We start from the raw sequence: 11,377 nt of genomic DNA, 5'->3' as shown, positions 1-11,377 counted from the left end.
TATATATAGATATATATGAAGTTGATATAGACATAAATTAGTTAATATAGATTTTCAAATAATTTATTTAAATATCTTTTGAAATATTTTTGAAATATACAAGATTTAAACATCTTACTCATACATTTTTTACTTTTATTCATTTTTTTTTATTATAGCTAATATTATTTTTTATTTAAAACATAATTTTTAATTTTATTTTAAAAAGGATAAAAGAAAGACAAATTTACACATCTCCTCATACTATGTTATAGAATAAGAATCATACTAGGTTGCAAAAAAATAAACATCTAAACTCAATTAAAAAAACTTATTACCTTTTTAGATCGTTGTTAAAAACAAAATCATTTTTTTTCGAAATTAAAAAAACCTATATCTTTATGTCATTGTTAAAGACAGAATCTTTTCTTCCCATTTATGATAACGTCTTTACTAATTTATAATTACGATCAGATTTCAATGCTATCATTCACTTTTATTTCATAAAAAATTGCTCATGCGTACCGACTTTTTACAAGGCGCGTAGTGCAAAAGTTGGACCTGCCACTTTAAAAGCATTTGGACCATGTCACAGTTTTACTCATTCAGAATGGTAACACACGAGTTTACATCAATTCATGTTTTCAATATATTGATTAGCAAGTTTCCAAACATTCCCAAACAAACCATAATTAATCAAAAGAATAAAATACTTCAGAAATTGCGATTCAGAACAAGAACATTTCAGTCTCTGCAACCTGCAATTAAAGATCAAGATAACCGCAAACCTCGGCTTCCAAAGACGAATATGACAGCTCCATGCAGGCGACCCATGATCATGCCATGCCCACTGATGGTGCAAAACTTCACATGAACGAGAAGTAACCAAATCAACTCCAAAATTCTGCAAAAAAAAAATTGCTCCGACACAGTCGAGCAACCCTGTATTTTGAATGTGTGTTTATTTGTGCTTATTCAGTCTGAAGAATTGCTCCAATCAGTAAAGCTCTCGTCTGTGCGACCCCCGGGAGAGAGAAACCAAGTAAAGTCCCCTCTGGTGTTGCTGTAAGCTTCTAATTCTTCTGGGATTTCCTGGGTGCCCGACGATGGGGCAGCTATAGCTTCAAGGGCTAGCAGTGCCTCAGAGATTGAGGGCCTCGACACAACTCTCGGGTGGGCGCATTGAAGCGCCAACAATAAAACTTTATTTATTGTACTCCTGTGTCCCGAATTCCGAATCCTGATGTCGATAACCTCTTCGGTCCGGTTCTTCTGCGTCATATCGACCACCCAGTCCGATATAAGAAAGTGCTCCAGAGCACCAGAGTTCGGATCCAGAGCCCTCCGCGCCGTTACGAGCTCCAGCAGTATGATGCCGAAGCTGAATACATCGCTTTTGTTAGTCAGATGGCCGTAGAGAGCGTATTCGGGGGCTACATAACCGAGCGTCCCAACAGTCCGGGTACTGTAATGGCTTTTCTCCTCTTCTTCTTTCTTCAACTTGGCCAGACCAAAATCTGCCACAAGAGCATTGAGATTGGAGTCCAACAGCACATTTGCAGCTTTCACGTCCCTGTGAATTATGCTCGGCTTGGCGAATTCATGCAGATAAGTTAGTCCCCTGGCTATGCCCACTGCAATTTTGTAGCGCTCCGGCCATGGCAACCATGTTGATTTATGCGGATTGAAGAGACAGTCGGCCAAATTGCCGTTCTCCATGAAATCAGAAACAAGAAGCTGTTCGCTAACCTGCCCCTCTTTGTCGAATTCGACGCAGTAGCCTCTGATAGGAAGCAGGTTGCGGTGCTTAATCCCGCTGATGACACGGAGTTCGTGGCCGAAAGTATCGTCTGTTTCTATCTTTGTGGAGTACTTTAATCTCTTCACAGCTATTCGCGTCCCGTTTGGCAGGATTCCCCTGTAGACAACGCTAAAACCCCCTTCGCCGATCACGTTCGCCGACGCGAAATTCCCCGTGGATTCTTTGATCTCCGACAGGCTGAAGAATTTCAGACCTGTCGTGGAGCTCAATAGTTCGTATCTCTGCATCAATTTCATCCGTTTCGATTTCCAGAGACTGGTCTTTCGTCGATTTAAACACAGGCAGATGCTCAATCCAAGAACCAATATTCCGACTGCGGCAATTATGGCGATAAAGTACCATTTCAGAACTCTATTTCCTCTCTTCCGTTCCCCAAAAGTTGCCAATGACGATACGTTCTGTACGCTTAGAAGGCAGTAAGCGGCATCCGGACCGAGACCGTCGTAACAATTAATGCCTCCCGCGACATAAATCAACAGAAACATTGGGCAATTCGATTTTCCTCCGGGTTCTTTGTTCAGCGACCTGAGCGCCATCCCCATGGCTCCTAAGCATTTATCGCACTGAAAAATCCCCGCGCGAGATCCGTTGCAATTCAGCTTCAAGGCCGTCGTATCCACCCTGCTCTCGAAGGTCGTTAGATTGTCAATACCGAGACAGGTGCCTGGATCACAGACAAAACTTTCGGACCTCACGTTGCAGCTCCTGAACATCTCGGCTCCGATACCTGTCCGGACTTGTACTAGCCTCTGTAATTCGTTCAAACATACACCGGCCATCTGGTTGCTGGGCAAGAGAAAAGAACGGTTGTAGTGCATCCATGAAAAGTGAAGGATCTTGATTAAATCGTTGATGCTTTGGCAGCAATGAGTTTTGTCTGGAAGTAAACATTGCTGAAGCATCCATATCTGAGCGTCAACCTCCGCGGTTATGTTCAATGGACACGACATGTTCAAGGCCTCCACCTTAATTGCTCCAGAAGTAATCCAAAATATAAAACATAACAACAAGCCCTTCTGCGTAACATCTTTCAGCAAACTGATTCTTGCACAGAGATTCATATCAAGAGATTAAAATCGTATGGCAGAGCTCGAAACTTGTAACAAGCAAAAGGCAGAAAGTATTTCAGAGACTATGAATTCCTTCTTCTTCAACCAAGCATTAAATGAATCTGGAAGTACCAAGCAATCGAATTAATAGCAGAGAACTGTGCCACTGGTCAACAAAAATTTGGAATAATGGAGTAGGTTTAGGAATAATGGAGTAGGTGTAAGATACCGTGTAATCTCGGGAAATCGACAGCCGTCACTGAATTTAGCATGCTTCATATTGGCTGAAGTATTTCATGTCGGCTACTGTTCATCTCCTCCATAGCGTCAACACGTAGGGTGTCGCCAACGTGTTTGTCGCCTCTACACGTAATGACCCGAATGATTCGCGAATCAAGTTAAAAAAAGTATTTCCTTCGCTTAATCGAAGTCTTCTGCGTGGCACTTTTCGGGCCAACAAAGATACAAGTGGTAATATTTTTTTGAAAATTTTTTAGTTTAATTTTTTAAAAATTTGATAGAAATTTATTAAAATCACAAGTTTGATGAGTAATTCTGCACAATTTAAGTATATTAGGGGTTTTTCAGGTGCTGAATCTGTATATAATGTTAAAAAACTAGTTTAAATAACACAATTCAAAATTTCACCTCAAAATTTTCAATGAGATTTTAGCACCCGAAAGGTAAAAAAATAGCACTAAAAACAACTCAGATTTTTAATACCTTAAACTCATTTAAAATTTTTAACTTAAATAAAAAATTTAATATTACATTTTAATTATTAGGTAATTTTTTTAGTCAAATTTTCATTTTGGTTATTTAAATTGGGTTTTTGATTAAATATATGAATTCAATAGTTTGATCGGCATGAATTTAATGAAATCACAAGCTTGATGGGTAACCCTACACAATCTAAGTGCCCTAGGGTTTTTTAGGGCGCTGAATCCATATATACAGTTAAAAACTAGTTCAAATAACACAAATCAAGATTTTACCTCAAATTTTTCGGATGGATTCTTGCACCGGAAAGTCCAAAAAATTTCACTAAAGACAACTCCAATTTTAAATACCTTGAATTCATTTAAAATTTTTAATTTAAATAAAAAAATTAATATTAAATTTTAATTATTTGGTAATTTTTTTGGGTCAAATTTTCATTTTTGAGTCGAGAGGCTCATTCTACAGTCCAGTGTGATGTGTAACTTGAAATTTTTTTCATGTCGGCCCAAGTAATTAAAAAAAAAAAGACAACTTAAATAACTATACAAAATATTTAAATTATGTGGGTTAATAAAAAAATTTACACATGAAGAAATTGGATCTCTCTCGTCTCATGTTAGATCTGTATTTAAGATGGATCTATTCTCGTGGTTATTTAAATTGGGGTTTTGATTAAATATATGAAATCAACACCTTCATAAGTAGGGATTGGTTGAAATCACAAGCTTGATGGGTAACCCTGCATAATCGAAGTTCCCTAGGAGGTTTTCAAGGTGTTGAATCCATATATACACTGAAAAAAACCAGTTCAAATAACACAAACATGATTTCACCTCAAAAATTTTGGACACATTCCGGCTCCTGAAAACCCAAAAAATTGCACTAAAGACAACTCCAATTCGAAAAACCTTAAATTCATTCAAAAAAGATTATTTAAATAAAAAAAATTAATATTAAAATTTAATTATTGGTAATTTTTTTGGGGGTCAAATTTTCATTTTAGTTTTAAATTGGGTTTTTATTGAATATATAAATTCAACACCTTGATAAACTATTAGATCATTAGTATTGTGAAAATTTCATAACTCAAACTTATAATTCTAATAAATTTTGATCACATTTTTAGTTTTGACCCAACAACAAAACCGTCCAAAACATCTAACAAATAAACTACACCTATTCTCTCATTTAATTTTATTTTTATTATTAATAATAATTATTTAATTTTAAATTATACATTAAATACAAAACATCTAACAAATAAACTACACTTATTCTCTCATTTAATTTTATTTTTATTAATAATAATTAGGCCGATAGGCCTTCCTATTGAAACAGACTTTCGTCATCCTTTTCAATCTCAGGTTGACCCCTGGCATCCATATTCTGCGGGCTTCTGTTTATTCTCAGTGCCTAGAACTTCCGGGTTTCCGTTTCCTGTTTTGATTTCCAAGCGATGTTTAGGCCATGGCATTCCCTCACTGAGGACGCTGTGGATTTCTCGGCGAAACAAAGAAACAGCGATAACGATGGACGGTACAGGAGGCAGGAGACATCAAGGGGAAGGCACAGGCAGAGGGAAAGGCACATGCACAGGCACGGGCAGGGGCAGATCCACATCTTCCTCTTCCTCCCAAAGATCTCTTAACCAGAAAAAGGATCAAGCGGTTTTAGGGTTCCCTTGCAAGAAGCCGGTCCGTATCAGCAAATCTCTCAAAAAACAAATCGATGGAAGATCAGAGAAGGCCACGGGCAGAACTCCATCGTTGTTGTTGGGTGCTCCCACGCCCGAGAAAAAATGCAGTGAAAACTCTTCTTCAAGAGTTAAAAACAGGGGAGTTGCTATGTCTGTCAAGGAGGTCGCAAATCAAACCAGAAAACTATTACAGAGCTCAAACGATTCCACAGCTCGTCCCAAAAGAAATCTGCGTCAAAAATCCATTTCTGCCCCGCCCAAAGCTCCGAAGACTACAGATTTCAGTCTTCCAGACAAGTAAGCATATATCTGTCACTATATTTCTACAATCTGATTTTCTGGGTGTTTGATAAACTCACGCATTTATGTGTGGGTGTTATAGATATGAAATGCTGGCAGAGCTTTTCGATTCCATGGAGTCTGCCATCAAATTGCTTCGGCTTCGTAAGGGAAACAGTAGCTTCTGCAATATCTGCCCCCAAGTTGAATCGATGACCCACAAGTATGTATAAACCAGAGACTGGTTTCCGTTCTCCTCTCAGACCTACAATGCATAGAGCTTGATAACATTAGTAGACATAGAACTTCTTCTCTGTCCAGGATCTAAAGATTGGCCGATTGTAGTCATAGAATGAATGCTCAGACTTTTAAGGTAAATTTTCACAGGCATAGTAAAAGATATTTTCATCACCGTTTGGGAATTAATAGTAAACCCTAATTCTGGTTGCAGGAGATTTATGTATAACCATGTGGCACAAATGAAGCACATTTTGCCCAAAGGGCTTTTGCTGGAGAAGATCATGACACATGATGAGGAGACGCTGTGCATGAAACCAGAATTGAAAATCACTGTCTTGCATGATGCAGTGCTAAGTGGCAAGAGCAAGGTCTCCAAAGCCAACAATACATTGGGTTTGCGAAAAGCATTTCGTACCCGTATAATGGAATCCGTCAAGGCTCATCCCAATGTGAGTCTGCTCCAGCTATCCTGTATTATTATTATTATTATTATTCCTTAAAATCCTTCAATATTATGAGTTTTAACTGGGTATGTACATGGTGGGCTTCATCGATTGCATTTCAGGGAGATGATGTTCCAGAGGCAATCCTGCCAGATCCCTTCAATAGAAAATGTCAGCTAACCTCCCCAGGCTGCTCTCTACTTCCTCCAGTGATATGTAAAAGTCCTTCCCCAGCAAGAGGTGTTTCTTCTGATCCGCCTGCCCCTCATCAAGAAGACCCTCAACCCTCTATGATGTCCTGACTTTTACCCAAAAATTTCCAAAGGCGATTTTCCCAGAGGAACTTCACAGCTGAACCATCTGCGAACCGACCATTCCCTGTGCCGGAGCAAGTCCCAGATTTGAAAGGTTACTCGTCGTTCTGTTGCCTTGAAAACAACTTCTGATGTGTCCCGCACACCTTGCAAAACAGCGTCAGAGTCCGAGAATCCAAACACGCCTATATCAAAGGGTTATTTCTCCCCTGTAACACCAAGGGTTACTCGTCGTTCTCTTGCTTTGAAAACAGTTTCTGATGTGTCCTCTGCTGTCAAAACACCAATTGTTAAATCCATACTGAAAACTAATATAAAGAGCCCTATCAGTAAGAAATCTCTGCGATTTGCGGTAGTTTCTGCTGCACCCATTACATCCCCTCCTGTTTTGTCTCCCGGAACGCCAGGCTTTGCTTCTCCAGAGGCCTCTCGTCTTTCTCAGCCCACTGTGAAGAGATCTAACAATACCAATGTCAAAAGAGCAATAGCTTTTAACAGATCAGAAAAAGATTCCTCCGCTCCTCTTGCTTGTGAGTAGCCTGGAACCCATTCAACACCTCTGAAAAGGAAGGCAGAGGAAGCCAATTTGGATGATGACCTCACTCAAGGTTTTCAATCTCCACAGTCCCTTGTACTCTCTACACCTGCCAAATCCGGTGAATGGGGTAACTCTGTGGATTCATTTAAGTCATCACCTTTGAGGAGGGCTGCAAATCCATTTGCCATATCGAAGAAGAATGAGAAGGTGATGCAAAACTCTACATATGCTCAGCATGATAGAAAAACATTCAGCTTGGAGAACACTCCAGTGAAAGGGTTCCCTAATACTCCACCCTTGCATGCTTCAAAGCGATTCAGATTCGGTGTAGATGAATCCCAGACACTGCAAGTTGACACAACTAAGAATTGCTCTGAAACAAGCCTACTGTGCTTACGATCTCCTAAGAAAAGCAAAGCTGAACCTTGCAAGCTGGACATTGGTAGAGAATCGAATGTTTCAGAGCCAGCTGAAAAGACAAGTAACAATATTCAGGAGGCTTGCAAGATACATATCGATGGAATGTCTCAATCAGATCAGGAAATCATTGACTCCATTCCAATGCCAGTGTTGCAAGAGGTAAGTTCTTGTCATTATCTTTCGTGGTTTTACTTTGTTCATAATTAGTTGATTCAAGTCAATGACATTAAATTGCTTTTCAGACCAAGCTTTACCCCATGTTCGTTAGTGCCTTGGAAATTGCATTGGCATATCATGTCAAATTGCAATGACTTTTCTTTGTGATGTTCTTTGTAGTTGCTAATACTTTATCTGCTCTGGCTGATTCTGGGTTGGTTGCATGCTGTGTTGTAAACTGAATGCATGTTATACGTCAAAATATATTGTAGCAGAGATCATACTGCAGGTCACTTTGAAATTGTAAAGTTTTTTGAGCTTCTGAGTAAAATTTTCCCCTTTGAGTACTAAAGACTGTTTGTAACTTTGTAGGTCTATGAAAAAGAGTTGAAGACGATAGAGGAGTGCAAGTCGGGTGTATCTGCTGCTAATATGCGTCAGCAGATGATTGGATGCTTGCCTAGACTCTTCAATATGATACGTGATATATTTCGTTTAAGCAAACGCTCAGTTCTTACAAGACAGGAGCTTGTTCACAAAATAATATCAAATCACACGGATGTTACTGATAGAAGTAAATAACTCTCTTTGAACATCTCTCTTCTATTGTCTTGCAGGAAACAATTTCAATGCCATGCTATGTGATCTGATCTCATGCTTAATATTTTGTACTCGCAGGTGAAGTTGAGGAGCAGTTGCACCTCCTTGGACAAATAGCTCCTGAATGGATTTCTGGAAGGATAGCTTCCACTGGTGACTTTCTATACAGGTATGCTATGCATGAGTTGATTGAGATAAATGGAATCAACTAAAATGTGAAAGGTATTATTCTTGTGTTATGTATAACTCGTTTTAAATTTTTTACTTGGGCTCAGTGTCAAAAGTAACATAGATCTGTCAATGATCCACGCAAGAATTGCAAGCGCCTTGTAAACACATGCACTATGAAAGCTGGTGGGAACATGGAATATGTGTGGGAGTGCTAAACTACGCAGGCCAGTCTTTCAGACTCTGCAGCTGTACTCGTTGAAGAAATGCTTTCAAACATCACTTCTGTGGATTGGTACTGTCATTTATATCTATTTTTGATAGAAAGTGAGGTAACCTCTCCAATGCTTTTCCATGAGACTAAGGATTGCCTTGTGTTAAACACATGTTTTGTCACTTTGCCATGTGGTTGGAAATTATTATCAGGATATCCTTATGTTAAATATTTAAGTTGTCATTATTGCAAATCTAGGCTTGTAGTGGACGTGGCCGACCCACACTGGTTAAAAGAAACATATGACTTGCTTCCAAATTTCTATTGAGCATGTAACCGAAAAAATCATGAGAGAATCTGCCCATATTGCAGCTAAAAGGAAGGAGGGGTAACTGTTTAATAGGCAGTTTTTCATGCAGATGGTTTTTTTTTTCATCAAAATTGAATTGTGGCAAGGGAAAGAAAGCACTGCACTGTTTCTAAAAATTTAGTGTTGTGAGAAGACTATAGGAATGTTGAAAAGAGCAAGGGAGACTCTGCCTTGTGTTATAGTCCTCCCAGTTTTAGTCATGTAAACAGTCTATTCTGTAAATACTGCCAGTCAGTTGTGTTCCTTGCTTCCGTTGTTTTGTTTCCTTACATATTTTCTGCCAAGGTCGCACTGTTAGTTTCTCAAACAGAGTCATTATCATGACATCCAACCTTAGAGCAGAGCACTTGCTTGCTGCATTGTCTGGCCACACAACAATAAAAACCGCAAGAGAGAATGTCATGCAAGAAGTATGCACACGCATTCCTGGACTCTGTGTATGCATCTTTTTCATATAATTTTATCACGAAGTTGGCTGCGGTGCTTTGACATGCCTTTGAATATTGTTGCAGGTTAGAAGACATTTCAGGCCAGAGTTATTAAATAGACTTGATGAGATAGTTGTATTTGATCCTCTTTCTCATGATGAGCTCAAGAAAGTTGCTAGACTACAGATGAAAGATGTAGCAATTCGTCTTGCAGAGAGAGGTGTTGCTTTAGGGTTTACAGATGCCGCTCTAGATCTTGTTGTTCACGAAGCCTATGATCTTGTAAGTAATCACTTTGTTTCTTGTTTTATTCAGTCTAACTTGCCAGGGGATGTGCCCCCTACCCTAATAAACTTGACACTGCATCTCCTTCACCAGTCCTCCCTTTCCCTATTGCAGGGGACATGACCCACTCCTTGGACACATGTCTCCACATCGTAAGAGATGTTGAGTTAGGGTTCCCTCACTAAATTGGACTTACCTCCCTTTGAAACAATCTAGAATTGCGATTTATATGTTCTATTCTGATGCCTGGTATTTTTCATTCATAATGTTTGCTCGGTGTTCTTCATGTACAATGATTTTATTCAAGGTCTTATTTCTATTTTCCATGCCCTGTCATATAAACCTGTGTGGAAAGTTATTCTAGGAGTTTGATGTTTTGCAGAGTTTTGGTTGTGGTGGCCAACAGTGAATATTAAAAGCGCAGGACTTTTCAGTTTACAATTTCATTTTCTCAGATTTTCAATGGTCTATCATATATTTTGCATGAACCTGTCTAGGGAGTAATTTTAGTCTGATATTTTTGCTGGCAGTTGGTTGTGGTGGCCAACGGTTGATCTTTAAGAGCTGTGAACTCTTCAGTTTACAGAGTTGCTTTCTGAGATTTTCAATTTTCTCAATTTTCACATTCAGTTTCGGATTTTCTAATTTTCACATGATCTTCTTCCTTCTGTATGGATCCCATCGATATAAATTTCAGTTCTGTTCTTTAAATTTTAACATTTTCCTCTGGCACTTGAACTTTAAAAATGGGGTGCTGCCTGTCTCTGCGTACTCGGCGAACTTAGTTCAAAGTATATAGTAAAGGGATGTTTTTGGTGTGTTTGCTGATTAATATAAATTAATGCATTGTTTACTTGTTAATACTAGTGAAGCAGGCAGGATCATTATTAGCCTTTGTGGTTTACGGGTAATTTAGGTCAAAATTTGTGAGTAAAATGCAAGACTAGTTGGGGATTCTCATTTAAAACCTCTAAATGGATAACGTGGTAACGTGGTACTTGCAAGTTTATGGTGCTCGCCCCTTGTGACGATGGTTGAAAAGTAAAGTTCTCACTCTGCTATCTTGGATGCTCATCAGTGGGGAGATTGATGAGAACAATAAAGTATACATTGATGCAGTGCCTGAGTAGCAGACATTATCTTATCACTTAAAATATTTGTCATGTTCTTTATTTTATAGAATTGCAGACAATGGATGATGGTCTCTACCTTTCTTGATCGTCATTGTCCTTCTTAGGCTCATCTTCGTTATTCTCCAGTCCCTCAAACAGGCACCCAAAATGATCGGTTGAAGGAAAATTGTTGAAATTACTACGAGGAGAAGGAGATGATCTACCTTATTGGACGAAGAGGTAATTGACAATGTCCATGGAATTAGATGAATTGATTGAGGATGTATCTGGAGCAAACTCTGGGAGTTGTGACATCCAAACTCATCTATCACTTGCAATGCTTGGAGTTGATGATGATTTGGTATCAAATAGCAGTCCAGATTTTAAATCTACTTCTCTGAGCTTCATAATTTTTCTTACTGCTTGCTTCTGTAAAAGCTTCAATATTTCATATTTGGTGTATTACTGTGAGCCAATGTCACTACTTAGTTGTGTTCAATTTCAATCACTCTGCATAATGGCTGAAGCTGTGTCTGAAGTTGAG

General features: G+C 38.8%; 2 protein-coding genes across 2 annotated transcripts; one reads left to right on the top strand and one right to left on the bottom strand.

Moving 5' to 3' along the window:
• Positions 1-706: 706 nt before the first annotated feature.
• Positions 707-3,032, bottom strand: LOC149139365 (putative receptor-like protein kinase At1g11050). The gene has a single exon (XM_089447696.1). It carries the CDS (start codon positions 2,860-2,862, stop codon positions 955-957), a length of 1,908 nt encoding a protein of 635 aa, XP_089303822.1. The 5' UTR covers positions 2,863-3,032; the 3' UTR covers positions 707-954.
• Positions 3,033-5,099: 2,067 nt separating this feature from the next.
• On the top strand, positions 5,100-9,513 carry LOC149139364 (CDT1-like protein a, chloroplastic). The gene is made up of 10 exons (XM_089450695.1): positions 5,100-5,563; positions 5,649-5,772; positions 5,867-5,886; positions 5,997-6,234; positions 6,351-6,468; positions 6,701-6,990; positions 7,081-7,659; positions 8,029-8,230; positions 8,335-8,425; positions 8,532-9,513. The coding sequence occupies exons 1-10, from the start codon at positions 5,100-5,102 to the stop codon at positions 8,587-8,589; spliced, it is 2,184 nt and encodes a 727-aa protein (XP_089306821.1). The 3' UTR covers positions 8,590-9,513.
• The last annotated feature ends 1,864 nt before the right edge of the window (positions 9,514-11,377 follow it).

This window comes from Pinus tabuliformis, chromosome X (assembly GCF_031772625.1).
Source record: "Pinus tabuliformis cultivar Carrire ecotype Pingquan chromosome X, CPIR1, whole genome shotgun sequence".
Lineage (NCBI taxonomy): Eukaryota > Viridiplantae > Streptophyta > Pinopsida > Pinales > Pinaceae > Pinus > Pinus tabuliformis.
Note: the sequence above shows the minus strand (reverse complement) of the source record. Positions and strands in the feature narration are given on the sequence as shown.

Excerpts from the sequence above, each read along its gene's own strand:
- LOC149139364 (XM_089450695.1), top strand. The coding sequence starts at position 5,100 with ATGGACGGTACAGGAGGCAGGAGACATCAAGGGGAAGGCACAGGCAGA. Across the intron at positions 5,564-5,648 it reads GATTTCAGTCTTCCAGACAA|ATATGAAATGCTGGCAGAGC; the intron begins GTAAGCATATAT and ends TGGGTGTTATAG. Across the intron at positions 7,660-8,028 it reads CAATGCCAGTGTTGCAAGAG|GTCTATGAAAAAGAGTTGAA; the intron begins GTAAGTTCTTGT and ends GTAACTTTGTAG.
- LOC149139365 (XM_089447696.1), bottom strand. The coding sequence starts at position 2,862 with ATGAATCTCTGTGCAAGAATCAGTTTGCTGAAAGATGTTACGCAGAAG.